At 40.6% G+C, this 14471-nt stretch overlaps 1 protein-coding gene across 6 annotated transcripts in view; it reads left to right on the forward strand.

Moving 5' to 3' along the window:
• Positions 1 to 259: 259 nt before the first annotated feature.
• Fam20b (family with sequence similarity 20, member B) overlaps positions 260 to 14471 on the forward strand; it is a 43350-nt gene continuing 29138 nt past the window's right edge. For 2 of the 6 annotated variants that reach the window (XM_013521110.1, XM_013521130.1), the window contains exons 1-3: positions 437 to 493; positions 10921 to 10973; positions 12153 to 12660. In XM_013521110.1, coding sequence (XP_013376564.1) covers positions 12284 to 12660 — 377 coding nt within the window. In that variant the 5' untranslated portion in view covers positions 437 to 493; positions 10921 to 10973; positions 12153 to 12283. Of the gene's footprint in view, positions 399 to 436; positions 494 to 10920; positions 10974 to 12152; positions 12661 to 14471 lie in introns of those variants that run through there. The other 4 variants (XM_013521113.1, XM_013521117.1, XM_013521118.1 and 1 more) reach the window with 4 other exon arrangements.

Consider the following 14471-nt stretch of genomic DNA (forward strand, 5'->3'; position numbering starts at 1 on the left):
CAGGGGCGGCTGGCCCGGTGCCGCCCTGGTGTCCTGCCGGGCGACCGCCGCCTGCGAGGAGCGCGCGCTGGCGGGGTCTGCACCGGCCCGCCTTGTGGCGGAGTAGCCCGAGTGCCCTGCAGGCCCGAAGCAGGAGGCAGCACAGCCTTGCCCGTGGACCCCGGGCTCCTCGGGGTCGCGCGCCTGGCGCTCTTACTGGGGCACAACTTGAGGAAATGATACGCGGGTCCAAAGTGGGTTGCACTGGAGATTCATTTCCGGGTGCGGTGGCCCGGCGATTAAGAGCGAGCCGAAACGTTGCCATTAGCGATGGACGTGATCGGTTGTCAGGCTGTGTCCTTGATTGCGGGGTCTGATCAAAGAGGCATCTTAATCAGCCTTCAGTTACCAGTCTCCAGGTAGAGGAGTAGAAGGACGTTACTGTAGCTGGGAAGCGGAAGGGCAGGCCACTGGGGAGTGGGTCCTTTTACAGACCACAGCGGCGTCGGGATGGGTAAGGAATTTGTAATTTTGGAAAAGGAGAGATGCTTGATCCTGCCACTAGGATCTAGGGCCAAATGTCAGTATCATTCTCACGCTACCATTTTCCCCCTGGAAGTTTCATTTGTCACCTGGAAGTAAAAATCTAGGATCTAGCTATTACAGTGTAGGACTTTATGGACGTATAGTTGGATAAAGTTAAAGTTGCTGTTTATTAACCATGCCTATAATCATTGTAAAGTCATGTATAAATTTTTGGTCGATCTTTTTAAATCGGGCTGGTGACCTCAGTGTGCTTTCTGTGTTACAAACTTTGCTTGAATTTACACAGGACTTTCGAGCTAAGCTTAGAGCATTTCCATATATATATATATATCAATCAATCAACCTGACACGTTATTGAGAAACTGAGATACAGGTACTAAAGGTGCTTACTATTTGCCTAGATTCTGTGAGAATCTAATTTAAAATTAAGCTGTTATATTAATAATTTTTGTGTCTCCGAATCTTGAATTCCTAAATGAAATTTTGTTTCAGGGCAGACTTCAGCTTCCTACACTTTGTATGACTATTGCTTCAGTGGGGTAAACTTTGGAACCAGAAATTTCAGCTCTTAAATTGATAACTTTTTAAAATAGCTAACAAAGTAGTTGTCTCTTGTTGATTGCTATCATCTCATAGTAGAAGCAAAAGACTGCTGTTTGTATTCTGTGCTCATAGTTATAGACAGTAAAAAGGCGAGAGTCTTCTTTTTTCTGTGTGAGACAGGTCTCGCTTCGTAGTACAGGCTGGCCTTGAACTCACTATGTAGCACAGGCTGGCCTGGAACTCGAGGCAATCCTCCTACCTCAGCCTCCCCAGTGCTGGGATTACAGGTGTGTGGCCCTCTCCCCACAAGAGAGTCTTCTAAACACAGATGTCAGATCACTTTGGAGCTGAATTCCAGGTGGTTGTGTGGATTGGGTTGGGAGCGCAGTGACACCTCACATTTTGTTACAGTTAACACACCTAATAGTGGCTAGCACACAGTAGTTGTGTAGGAAATATTTGTTGTGTAGGAAATAGATGCAGAATTGTGAGGGAAGCAGAAATACCCAAGTGCAAAATATGAAATTGTTTAGTCCTCTTTTGATAAAAAGAAAATAAAAAGCAAAAAAAATGTGTTTCAGATTCCTTTAGAAAATGTGCTGTTTGAACTCTTAGTAATGGTCATATCAGTAGCATCAACTTTTCTCTCTTGTCCCTTAAATTGAAGGTGGGTTTTCTGGTAGATCCTCCTTCCATGCTTTCTCTCTCTCTCTCTCCTCTCTCTCTCTCTCTCTCTCTTTGTCTCTCTCTCTCTCTCTTTCTGTCTCTGTCTGTCTGTATCTCTCCCTCTCCGTCTCCCTCTCCCTCCCTCCCTTACTCTGCCTCTGTAATCTCCAAAGACTCGTGAATTCATTATTGTGGGCCTGTCCTGCAGAACAGAAGGCCTTACTTTGCTACTGAAACCAGCTTCTGACCAGCTTACAATGTCAGCATGACAGCTATAGCTGCCTAAAAGAAAATATAATGCAGAGATCTTCTCATTTATTTTTCTTAATGAAAACAAAAGAAATGCCTGTCTGTACCTAGAGAATCCTGAGGGTACAACTGTCATCTCAGTAAGAGAGAGATCAGAGACTGATGGAGGAAAGAGTCAGTGAACTTTAGTGTGTACTCAAGATGTGTACTTTGTGACAAGATAACAACCCTTTGAGAGGAGAGGGTGCTAATTTGGGTGCCTTATAAAAGAAGGTCAAGGAATATAAAATTATGAATGTAAAGAGAACAGAACCACAAACAGGACTGAGGAGGCAATAAAACCTATCATTCCATCTCTCAGATGTTAACCTGAGGCATGTGTATAGTCATGCCTCATTTATCCAATGTTGATGGGAAATAAAGTACATGCAGAATTCATATTTTAGCTATACTCTTTATGGAAAAGTTCTTATAATCTATTATTTACTTTTTTAAAACAATATAGTTCAACCATTTCTTTTATTGTCCAAAGTTGTGATTACTGTCATCCATTACTGATAGTAATTGAGTAAGGCCTTTTGTTTTTTTTTTTTTTTTGTCTTTTTGAGACAGGGTCTTGCTGTGCAGTTGAGGCTGGCCTTGAGCTCACTTTGGAGCCCAAGCTGGTCTGGAACTCGCAACAATCCTCCTGCCTCAGCCTCCCAAGTGCTGGGATTACAGGTGTGCGCCACCATGGCCAGCTTGAGTAAGGCTTTAAATGGCTGAGAAATGTAGGTTGTTTGCCCCCTCTGCTTTTTAAATTATTGAATCTGCTTTTCATGGTGTCATTCAGGAGCTGGAAAGTTATACAGCTTCTGGTCTTCTATGGAGAAGAAACTCAGATCACTCTGCTTCCTGAAATTGAATGTAAAACAATGACATTGGCTTAGTTAGGTTCTGCTGACCATTCTGTTAGTATTAATAAGTGAACTCTGAAGCCACTGTTTTGGCTACCCAGAGCCTTTTTTTTGGTTCATTTTTTGTTTTTTATCCTTGGCTTACATGGTGAATTTATACTCCATATAGGTACATTTATGTTTGCATAGTTCATCCTGTAGAAAAAAAATTAATACGGGAGTTGTAGTGTTGGTTCTTCTCTCAGAAGTCATTGCCCAGTAATACCTGAAGATCTGGTTTCAGCTTTGTCTTATGTCATTCTTGGGCAATATCTTCTTGTTCTTTCCCCATTCTTCCTCTTAGCATTTCCAGATTGTCATTCTTCCCAATCCCAGCCAATATTAGGGACCAGTTTAGCAATAGCAGATGCCTAGAAAGGTAGAAGCAGAGCATACAGAAGGTAGCAACTTTAGCCACCTTTAAATTGAGTATGTACAGCTAGAAAACATCAGATCTTTCTGTATACTGTGTATTTGAATTCATTACAGCAGTTATTTTCCTATGTCTGTAAAATAGTCTGTCTTTAAACTAAAATGTTTCCAGTTCATAAGAAGTGTTTGTAAACTGTAAAGATCTCTCCTTGATCTTCACTTCTGTTATTCAATAAACTTTATCAAAACTCTCACATGAGTATCTTTCACATGCCCTGCACGGTGCTAGTATGAAGAGAGAGTAAAACATCCCCTGTCTCAGAGGAATTCACAATAAAGAAGAGACAGGTATGCCAAAAAGCATATCAGCGTGTATATCCGTATTATCACAAAGTGATAATGCCAGGAGCCACCTAGCCATCATATCAGCACAGCCCTGTTTTGAGGTTCTGCTTTCTGAAAGGGATCTTGTGTGAGCTGCCAGCCTGGCACGCCAGAACATAAAGTTAAAAATTGAGATGCTACACTGGCATGGTGGCACATCTGTAGTCCAAAGCAGGAGTATCTTCTGAGTCCAGAAGTTCAAGGCCAGCCTGGGCAACATAGCAATAGCCTGTCTCTCTAAAATGAGAGAGAGCAACCAAAGAAAAATTGAGGTGGTATTATTGCACAAAACTTGTATACTTTTCCAAGAACTGTAGTGAACTGAACACTTAAGATGGAAAGAGTTTACAAGTTGGAGGAACATATTTGAAATTTCATATTCTCACACTCTACAGGAGTTGCTTTCTATAACATAGCCCTTACAAGTGGTTATATACTGACAGTTGAGTAGTGAAATACCTAGTGTAAGAAACTTCATTATACCCGGCTCATTTAAAGCAGCATGTGAATTCTTCACTTAACACTGCCTGTCTTGGTGTTTATAACAGATTTTGCTAGCAATGTGTGCTAAAATTTTTTTCATTTTTCAAGGAAGAAGATTAGAGGGTTTTTCTGAATTAAGAGTTAAATAGGACAGTGTGCAGGTTTTTTTCAAAGAGGGAACAGTTTGGTTTTGTTTTGGTTTTTGTTTTTGCCTATGTCATTTTTATTCTCACACCCAGGGAGAAGGACTACCTTAATGCTTCATTGAGTCCTGGTGATCATTTTAATTCCTTTATAGGGAACTGTGAGAGGAGTTCACATAAGGGATTCTTGGTTTGTAGATATTATATGATCAGTATTTAAATGGAAGTGAAAACAGTAAGGAAAATCTAATCCTTAGGCCAACTTGGACTATATGGAAATTAGATTTTCTATACTTGCAACTTTTTTTTTTTTAATTTTAAAGAGTAAAAGAAGGATAACATAGTAGTAGGGGGATTTACCGAGTTATAGACAAAGTGGTAGGACATTATCAATGGTTGTTATTTTACCTATTGGTATCTTCAAGATAGTTTCTCAGGAAAACAAATAGACAAATAATAGTGAGTTACAGACAAAAGTGGTAGGAAATTATCAATGGTTGTTGTACTGTACTTTGGTTTCTTCAAAGTGGTTTCTAGAGAAAACAGCTATACATGAATGATCAATTAAATAATCTGACTATTCTCAATGGTTGTTGGAAATACATAGTAATAAACATACATCCATTTACGAAATAGCATAGGAACAATACAGACATTACAGAGTTATGGACAGATTGGTAGGAAATTATCGGTGGCTGCTGTAATACATGTTGGTATCTTCAAAGTGGTTTCTCAGGAAAACAGAGATATGCAAGAAAGATGTAACAAGTAGTTACAGCCTAAGGGTTGTGAAAAATAGCATATTACCTCCTCACCAGTGACTCCTTTCACTGAGGTATGATGGCTGGAAGGAAGGCCGGGATTGAAAAGAAGGACCGAGAGACGAGCACCAGTGTCCAGCAATAGGCTGTTTACTTTTTCCTCTATAGTCGTGATTACATGGGGCTCCTGCTTGGAGATAAGTCTGGCCAGAGGGAGAAGGCGGAGTATGCCCTGGGCCCCTTCATTCCTGTTGGACCAGCTGGTAGGAGAGTCTGAACTCTGGGGCCTTTGCTTCAGAGGGCAGTCCGACCTCTAGTGGTCACCTTTACAGTCAGGGCATGGTCCAGGTGGCTTCTTAGGGCAGTCCCGCTTGAGGTGGCCTGGCTTTTGACAGCAGTAGCAGATGAATGTAGTCATCGTCGAGTTCTTCTTGGTGCCCTGAGAATCAGACTTAGGGTCGGTTTCTCTTAGTGCTGCAACAAAGGCAGCTGTTTTTTCTTGGTCTCTTTGTTTTCTCTCCTTGACCTCCTTGTCACGAATATAAAATACTAAGGAGGCAATTCTTACTATCACCTCAAGCGAGCTATCTGGGACAAAAGCCATTTTTTTGTATCTATATTCTATTATCTGGGGCTGACTGAGGAATAAACTTATCTTTAAGAATATTTTGTCCCTCTACTGAACTGGGATCCAGGGAAGTATGCTTTATCAATGCCTCTTGTCTAAGAAAGCAGAGGGGTGTTCTCTCCAGCCTCCCAGCGCACTGGGACCCCGCAACCACTTAGTGTCCTCTCCCCAACCGTCAAACGGGGCAGGAACATGTAGATGAGTCCTCAGCCCACTAGTCAGTCTCAGCACCATCAGGTGCAAAGTGTCCCAGGCAGGTAACCTAGACACATCCTTCTCCATGAAGGCGGTTCTACAGAATCTGAATATTGGGCACCCATGTAATCCATGAAGTCTCGGTTCAGACCTCTCCGGAGTTCCACTCGCTCCTCCAGTGCAGCCTGTATAGTTAGGGGAAGAATGGCCTCCAGGGGGTCTCCCCAGGTATTGCACGAGGTGCTCCTGGTTTCCAGCTCCCGAATGGCTCTCAGTCCCCAGTCAGCTCGACCTCTGAGTCCTCGGGCATCGGTACTCTCGTGTTCTCCGAGTCCCTTTCAGCAGCTGCTCCTCTGCTGACTCCGGACCTTTCTGGCTCTCAAGGGCAGGGCCAAGAGCGACCCACCATGTGGCATGTTTTCCCAGAGGTTTCTCCATGTCAGGATGGTTCATGCATGTCTCTGGGCGGGCCTGTTGTGTCGGTGCTTCTCTGTAGAAGTGGTTCTTGACCACGCAGCGGTGGCTGGCCTAAGGGCCAGTGCACATCTCCACGCCACTTCCCGGGCTCCTGCTGCCTGCCTTTCCAGGCACCTGCGCGGCTGGGGGCCGGGCCTGAAAGGCACTTGCAACTTTAAGGTACTCTCAAGGCTTATTTTACAAGCTTTAGGATATGCAAAGTTGTTATCTTTAAAATACACAGCTAGTTTTCTAAATTGAAGACTGCCGTGAAAGACATTGTCTTATTTTTTACTAAAGGGTTGTGAGTTTTGGTTTTTTTATGCTTTGGCTGAAGTACTGTATAAATGTTAGGCATTATAAACCAGACGTGTGTCGTTGCTGAACATGTGAGGTTTGCTTTGATTGCTTTACATGGGCCTATGTAAGGGTCTAAAGTACACTAGTGGATTTTAGTAGAAGTCTCTAGGGTTATCTATTTTTCAAAACATCTACAGTGATGGGAGGAAAGAAACAAATGGGAGATAAGGTTTATAATGAGTACAGAGATTCATAGAAGTCATTAATAACAACTTACAAATACAACCTAACAATTTGTCAATCTAATCTTTACATTTAATAGTTAACTATTTTTCTCATCTTTAGGGTTTTTCTGGCAAGGAGAGTTGGTCTCAGTATGTAGTGTAGGCTGGTCTTCAGCTTGCTTTGTAGCCCGCACTGACCTCAAACTCGTGATCCTCCTGCCTCAGTCTTCTGAGTGCTGGTAGTACAGGCATATACTGCATTGCTTGGCTGAGAATTTTTAGTCACGTAATTTATTTTCCTATACCTTCTCCCTTCATAAATTTAACATCCTCAAAAGAGTTGGTGAAGCAGAATAGGTGTGAGAGTGTGGTACAACTACCCCAAAATATAATAGCTTAAAACAGTGATTTGTTTTTTCTTATGTGGGTCAGCTGGTTTCAGCTGGTCGGTTCTTGCCTACAAGCGAGAGTGCTGTGTGTGGCTCTTTTCTTTGGGAATACAGCTAAGACTAGAATGTGCTTGATAGCTTCAATCTCTTGTCTGGCCCTTCAGCTAGGTGGCCAGAATAGCAAAGGGCTTCAGTAGTCTAGCCCAAGCAGCTTTATATGGTGGCTGAACCCGAAAAGAGTGAAAGTGGAATCTGCCAGGTCTTTCAAGGCCTAGGCTCAGAACTGGCCCATAGTCACTTACACAGCAGTCTGTTGGTCAAAGCAGGTTACAAAGCCAGCCCAGATTCAGGGGGAGGAGGAGTAGACTCCACCCTTTGGTGAGAGGAATTGTTAGTGTCTGCCTTTGTATATCTCTTCTTACCCTGGACAAACCTGCAGAGTTTTGCCAAAGCCAACAATTACCAAAGAAGTTCGTTAAAGGATCATGGTAGTTCTGCTCAGGTTGTAGGGTAGGGAGATTATATACATAAATATATACTAGTTACTAAATAAATTTTACCACTTTTCAGCAAATCAGTTACTTGTCCTATTCATGAGATGTTTGTACCTGAATGTTTGTTTGCCTTGTGGTACTTTACAGTCAGAAAGCATCCCACATACATGGTAATAACCTGATTGACCATTTAATTTGCAACCCTAAAAAGTGAAGCTTTTATGTATCCTGAAACTTTCACTTTATTTGCTTTGAACAAAGGTTGAGGTTTCTTCTTTGTAACCTCAGAAGTAGTAGTGTGAAGTTATCAACTTAAATAAGAGTGCAATTCAAAGGATCACTGCTACAGATAAAGCTTGGAACCTCACTAGTGGCTTATAGAATCTCCAGTATATTACTGAGTGGTGGGCAAGATGTTCTGTAGCAGCTACATGGATCATACAACTTACAGACCTCTGCACTGGCATGTTTTTCTGTATATATTCCTCCATTATCAGACTCTTGAGCAGAGGACTTTATTTTAAAATCTCATTGTTTCCAGTGGAATCTACTTATCTCTTCTTCAGAGACTTTTTACAATCATAAGTTTATTCTTATAAAACTTACTGCACATGTAAGATGGTATCAGTGGGTGAGGAATTAAAATAAATGAGCCTATGTAGCAAGCCCCATGTGGCTGATGGAGTTGGGTGTGAAACCAGGTAGGAGAATTCCTTGTAAAGGTTTACTTCCAGAACTCCATCTGAGAGTTTATGCCAGTTTTCACTGTGAAGACTATCTACACACATACCATTTGCAATGCCTTTTTTATTTTTAATGTTTTGTTTTGTTTTGTTTTTCTGGTACCAAGCAGTGTGCCCCTATTTTTATATCAGCCCCCCTATTTTTAACGTTTTTTGAATTAAACTATCATCTTGGGTCTACTTGTTCTTTGAAGGAGGCTTGGTTGCACATAACAGGAACATTAAAATAAATGATCATAATATAACTGGACAGTGTCAAACTGAAGCATTTATAGGAGGAGGTGAGGACATGAAATATAGCAGGCACACTCCTCTGGGAATACTAGAAAGGTTTTCGTAAGTAATTTGTTTTTTTTGTTTTTTTTTTTTTTGGTTTTCTCCGGTACCTTCGTAAGTAATTTGAAATAGACCTAGTGATCTTGCTTTTGTTTCCTTAGTATCCATTATTGGGAGATCAACTTTAAAAATCCGGCTTCCAGAGTATAGGTATGCTGTTTGTCTCAAATGAAAAGTGATGGTAATATAGACTGGAAGCCCTATCATGAGTACCCTCTCTCAAACATAAAGGACCAAAATGGATCATTCAAAGGAGGCAAGACTCAGAAAAGGAAATTAAAAACTGTATACAAGGTAGAATTTAATTAAATACTAATGGAAAGGACAGAAAAATTACCACAGAGTATAAGAGACCCCAGAAACAATCTTGGAGATGGATCTTCAAAGAAGAATTAGGCTTTACACAGGAGACAGGAAGAATAGGTAAGAGGAAGAGGACTTTTGTGGATGTTCAGGAGTGAAGAATGACAAAGCAAAGGGCAGTACCATTGCAGGGAGGACCGGACCATGTCCATTTGGTTGAAGGTGAGAAGAAGAACAAGATTCCTGGCTTAAAGCCATTTAGGGTAGGATTTTAATGCCTGGCTAAGGAATTTGTAGAATCAGAGGTGGTTAAATGGTTAGAAAAATTATTTGGACTGTTTTAACTGCAGGCTGTATCGAGAGCCTGATGGCCCAGAAGTCAGTTCTTTCCATGCCTGGTAGGAGGTGAAGAACACTGCTGTATGTTGGTGTCTTGTGGAGAAGGAACGTAGTGGTACAGAGCAAGGTCACATCACGATCTTACTTATTCTACTAGGATGTGGTGACTTATTGATTATAAATGTGGAAACTTACTTAGCCTCTTTTTAAAATCTGCCCTCACTTTGACTCTTTAGAGGTAAATAGTGAAATAAGACAACAATTGAATTCTTCAGTTCTCTTAATAAAAATTTCTATCTGAGTGGATGAGTTATTTGCAGCCCTGAATTGATTAGTGTGTTCTCGTGAGGCCTATTCTAAAGAGATTTCAATAAAAGCACTCAAAATTGGATAGCAGAGTTGGGCCATTTATCTTATCTGAATTTTAGAGCTGCTAGAACTTTCTTTTTTTTATGGTTTTTCTCTGGTACCGGGAACCGAACTCACGACCTTGCGCTTGCCAGGCAGGCACTTTGCCGCTGAGCTAAATCCCCAGCCCCTGCTAGAACTTTCTATTGCATTTGGTGGTTTAAAAAAAGAATTAAAAAACAAAAATAAAAATAAAATTTAAAAAAGAATGAAAGAAAAAGTCAGGGCTGAGGGCATAGCTCAGTGGTAGAGTGTTTGCGTAGCACGCGCAAGGCCTTGGGTTTAATCTCTAGCACCACAAACAAAACAAACACAGCCCTAACCTGTATGCTGTACGTTTGGGTATATGTCTATATAGTGCGAGGGTAGATTTTGTTTATTCTGCGTGAAATCAACACCATTAGAAGATTATAGGTAAACTAGACTTTCATCCTGGAGGATGTTGGGATGCCTGACCCCTTTGTTCCAGAACTCTTCCACTGTGGGTATAGGAATTGGGAGGTCCTGTGGAAGCCATTGCTGATGCATTTGGATTTCCATGTTGCCTTTTATCATTGCAGCTTGAGATATGAATTGTTGAGCAAATACAGTGATACTTGTTCTACGATTTTGGAAAAAATGGTCACATTTGTGTTTGTGTGGGAGATAGCTATCGTTGTATTTGTCACCTGATGCAGTTTGCAAACAACAACAAAATTTTCCCAAATGCTTTCTGTTTGCAAACGAATTTGTTTGCAAACAGAAGTGTTCATGAACAAGGTGCTACTGTAATTGAAAAAGTTGTGTCATTTAGGCCATGTTAGAACTAGCAAAAATATTTAAAATCTGCTGTTGTAGCACTGCTATTATTAATCACAGAGAACTCTACTTAGAGTTCCACACCAGATTTGATACCATCACAACTGCATTTCATCACAATTGAATTGCTTTTGTTTCAGCCAGTAGTGTTAGGTACTTCCTGGCAGACAATGAAGAAACAAAGCAGGTGGCTGAGGATAATTGGAATTTGAATTTAACTCTCATTTTTTGCTTCCTTCATAACAGGAAAGGAGTGGTTAATCACCGAGAATAAACTTCACATCAGCTGCTTTACTAAGGTATTGCCCTTAGGACATATTTTTGCTCTCACATTGTTTCCAGCTGTTAATGGGGTAGCAGTCTCAAGTTTAGTTGGAGAATATTCCCGCCCCAGTGTTTGCTCTTTGTATTGGTTTTATTTCTTAGATTAATGGTTTGAGTTGTTAAATGAATTGGAGAGCAAAACAACACAGTTATGTTCTTGTCATCTTTTTCTTGCCCCAGCGCTATGCTGTTTGTAGGGATACAGCAGAACAAGCTTGTTCATGTTTTTTAAATGGCCTTGTAGAGTGGAAGGCAACCTCTCAGCATGCAAATGAAACTGAATTGTATATTCTTTACACCTTTGCAAAAATCTTGTATTTGGAATTTTCTAGCTTGAGAATTGCCCAAAGTATGGTCAGCCCATACTAGAAGCAGCACTTCTTTAGGTTTGTGGCATTAGTATCCTTGTTAATGTGCCTAACCATTCTAGACTTAGTAGTGTTGCTATAATTCCAAGTGTCACTAATTTAATGATCATATCCTACTGATAGCCAGATGTTTTTCTTTTATTAATTTATCTGGGATTATTATCCGTATTGTAGAGGCATTTTAATTTTGAGAAATTATTAGTGAAGGACTGACTGAGATACGTGGTGTCTGAATATTATATTTAAATATATAAGCAGCAGCTATGACCCACCCAGGATTGGTGAGTATTTGGATTTGGAGGACTTGTTACTCTCTACTGCACCCTCTTTGGCATTTTTAGGAGTTCTTGTCTTACAGGGTATCACAAAACTTTTATTTGGAGAAGATAAGAACTGGAAATTTACCAAATACTAGTGATTTTGGATATTCAGAAGTCTCTTAATAGATTTTGAAAGGAAAAATGAAAGTTTAGGAAATGTATCTGAATGTTCTACTTTGTTGTTGTTTTGTCATTGTTTTGATAGTTATTATGCAGGCGTAGCCAGTCAAATGGCACTTACATGGCTCTGCATGCCAGTTAAAATGGGGATTTTGTGTTAAAATTTGCAGTGTACTCAGTTCTTATTAGTTCTTTCCCAAGGCTAATTTATTTTAAATTACTACATCTTATTAAACTCAGGATTAGCAAGGTTAAAAGGGTAAGTAACATCCTAGAAACTTACAGAATATTTACAGTAGAAGGACAGAATTCTCCATTAAATTTTGCTTTGTCCTTGGGCTCACAGGAGTTGCGGAGGCGCTTTAGTGAAGAAATGGAACAATGTGTATAATCATGGAATCTCCTTGCTAACCATCACCACCTGCTCTCCTTGATAAATGAGCAAGAGATCGGGGCAGGGGGGAAGAAAAAGTCAACATGAAGCTAAAGCAGCGAGTTGTGCTGTTAGCAATACTCCTTGTCATCTTTATCTTCACCAAAGTTTTCCTGATTGACAACTTAGATACATCAGCAGCCAACCGGGAGGATCAGAGGGCTTTTCACCGAATGATGACTGGCTTGCGAGTAGAGCTGGCACCCAAGCTGGACCACACCTTGCAGTCTCCTTGGGAGATTGCAGCCCAGTGGGTAGTGCCCCGGGAAGTGTACCCTGAGGAGACCCCAGAGCTGGGGGCAATCATGCATGCCATGGCCACCAAGAAAATCATTAAAGCTGATGTGGGTTATAAAGGGACGCAGCTGAAAGCCTTACTGATCCTTGATGGAGGACAGAAAGTTGTCTTCAAACCTAAGCGGTAAGTCTTCTTTGCAGAAGCTATAAGTGTTGGTTGGCTGGTTAATTTATATAAGATTGCTCATCTCCTTTTCTTGATATTCTAGTCTAGGAAAGGTAGACTAGAAGCTCTATCTACTTTTCAGATTCTGAAAGTATTACTATTCGTTGAGGAGAAAAAATGTATACATCATACTTTACTTCTTTAGAAGAGTGAATTTTTTGACAACTAGACCTATTCTTGATTTCTGATTTATCAGATATGTATTGTGTCAAGTATAAGTAAAAAATTAACTGGTTGGGAAATAAGCACCTTGTCACCAAAAAAATGTGCAGCTAAAGACTGGATAACTACATTTCAGGGATACTGTAAAGATGGACTAGCTGTTTAGTTTTGTTAAAAACTGTCTTCCAAAGTGGTTTGGATTCTGCCTTCAAAAAATGAGTTTCTGTTAGGCCATACCCCACTAGGATTTGATACTCTCAGTGTTTTGGGTTATAGTCATTTTAAGGAGTATCTTGTTTCTTAACCTATTTTAAGCAAAGAACTAGGCCATGTTAGTTGCCTCAGTAACTGGTGTGTATATTGTTACAACTCCTTTGGACTTCTCTGGAGATCTACACAGATAATTTATGTGGCAATACTATAGTGTAGTTAATTTTCTAAAAAGTTTTCTGTGGATAAAACGTAACATCTTGATGATTTATATTGTTTTGCCAGGAGTTAATTACCAAGGAAAGATCTCAAAATTTGTGTACTAAACATTTTTTCATTTCTTGGTAAACGGGAGAATTATACCTTTAGATTTCTTGCTAGGGTGAGGGCAGAAATATAGGGAAAAGATGTACAAAATTCATCTCCTTTGTTATCCAACTCTTAGTAGATAAAAAGCAGCTAGACCGTGAATCTGTTTGGGATTCTAGCAGTGAAAGGGGCCAGAGTTTGTTTGCCTGGAACTGGGAAGTATGATGGTTGGATGATGTAGAAATTAGGCACGCTTAAAATGCAGTAGACTTTTAGAGAATAATCTGATTGGCTTTTGGTAATGTGCAAAAAGTATGGTTATGTGGGCCTGGGGATCTAATTTCTGTTGAATGCACACCATTTGCTGGCCTTACACCAAATATGTTTGCATCTGTTAATGCTTTTAACCTTTGGGTCAGTTTTAGTTAGTATTTGCAGAATAAGAAACTAAGGCTTAGGGGGAGTAACTGTCTTACCAGGGTCACCTTACAATAACGGGAAGATCTGGGGTTTGAACCCAGATCTGACAGAGTTGTAAGCAGCTTGTACTATGGCATATACGTGAATTCTTTTACGTTTCTTTGTTTGCTTTTGTGTGATGTGGAGCACCCATCATTAAACAGCACTCATTTAGTTTTGAAATTAACAATAGCAAAGTGGTAAAAGGCAAAACACAAATGAAAATTAAATTTGTATAGAAAGAGGTGAGTTATAGGTATTTTGTTTAAACAAAAAGAATTCCTCTCCACAAGCACTGCTTATACACTGGAGAATTAAGGGTGAGATGGGAAGTGTTAGAAGACGAAGATTGCTAACAGGGTGCGGTATAGACCAGGTGCTTTGCAGGCAGGCCCGGAGTGTTCAGGGCAGCTGTAACTGGAGGGAGGAGAATCCAGGCTGGTGAGTAGGAAGGAGGCAACAGAGAAATGAACGAATCCTAGTCCTTACTTGATTTATCTCATATCTTTTTACTACCCTGCAGCCATCACCTGCCTACCTACCTACCTACCTACTTTCTTTCTTTCTTTTTCTTCCTTCCTTCCTTCCTTCTTCCCTCCCTCCCTTCCTTCTTTCCTTCCTTCCTTCCT

This window comes from Chinchilla lanigera, unplaced genomic scaffold (genome assembly GCF_000276665.1).
Source record: "Chinchilla lanigera isolate Chin_1 unplaced genomic scaffold, ChiLan1.0 scaffold00005, whole genome shotgun sequence".
In the NCBI taxonomy this organism is placed as follows: Eukaryota; Metazoa; Chordata; class Mammalia; order Rodentia; family Chinchillidae; genus Chinchilla; species Chinchilla lanigera.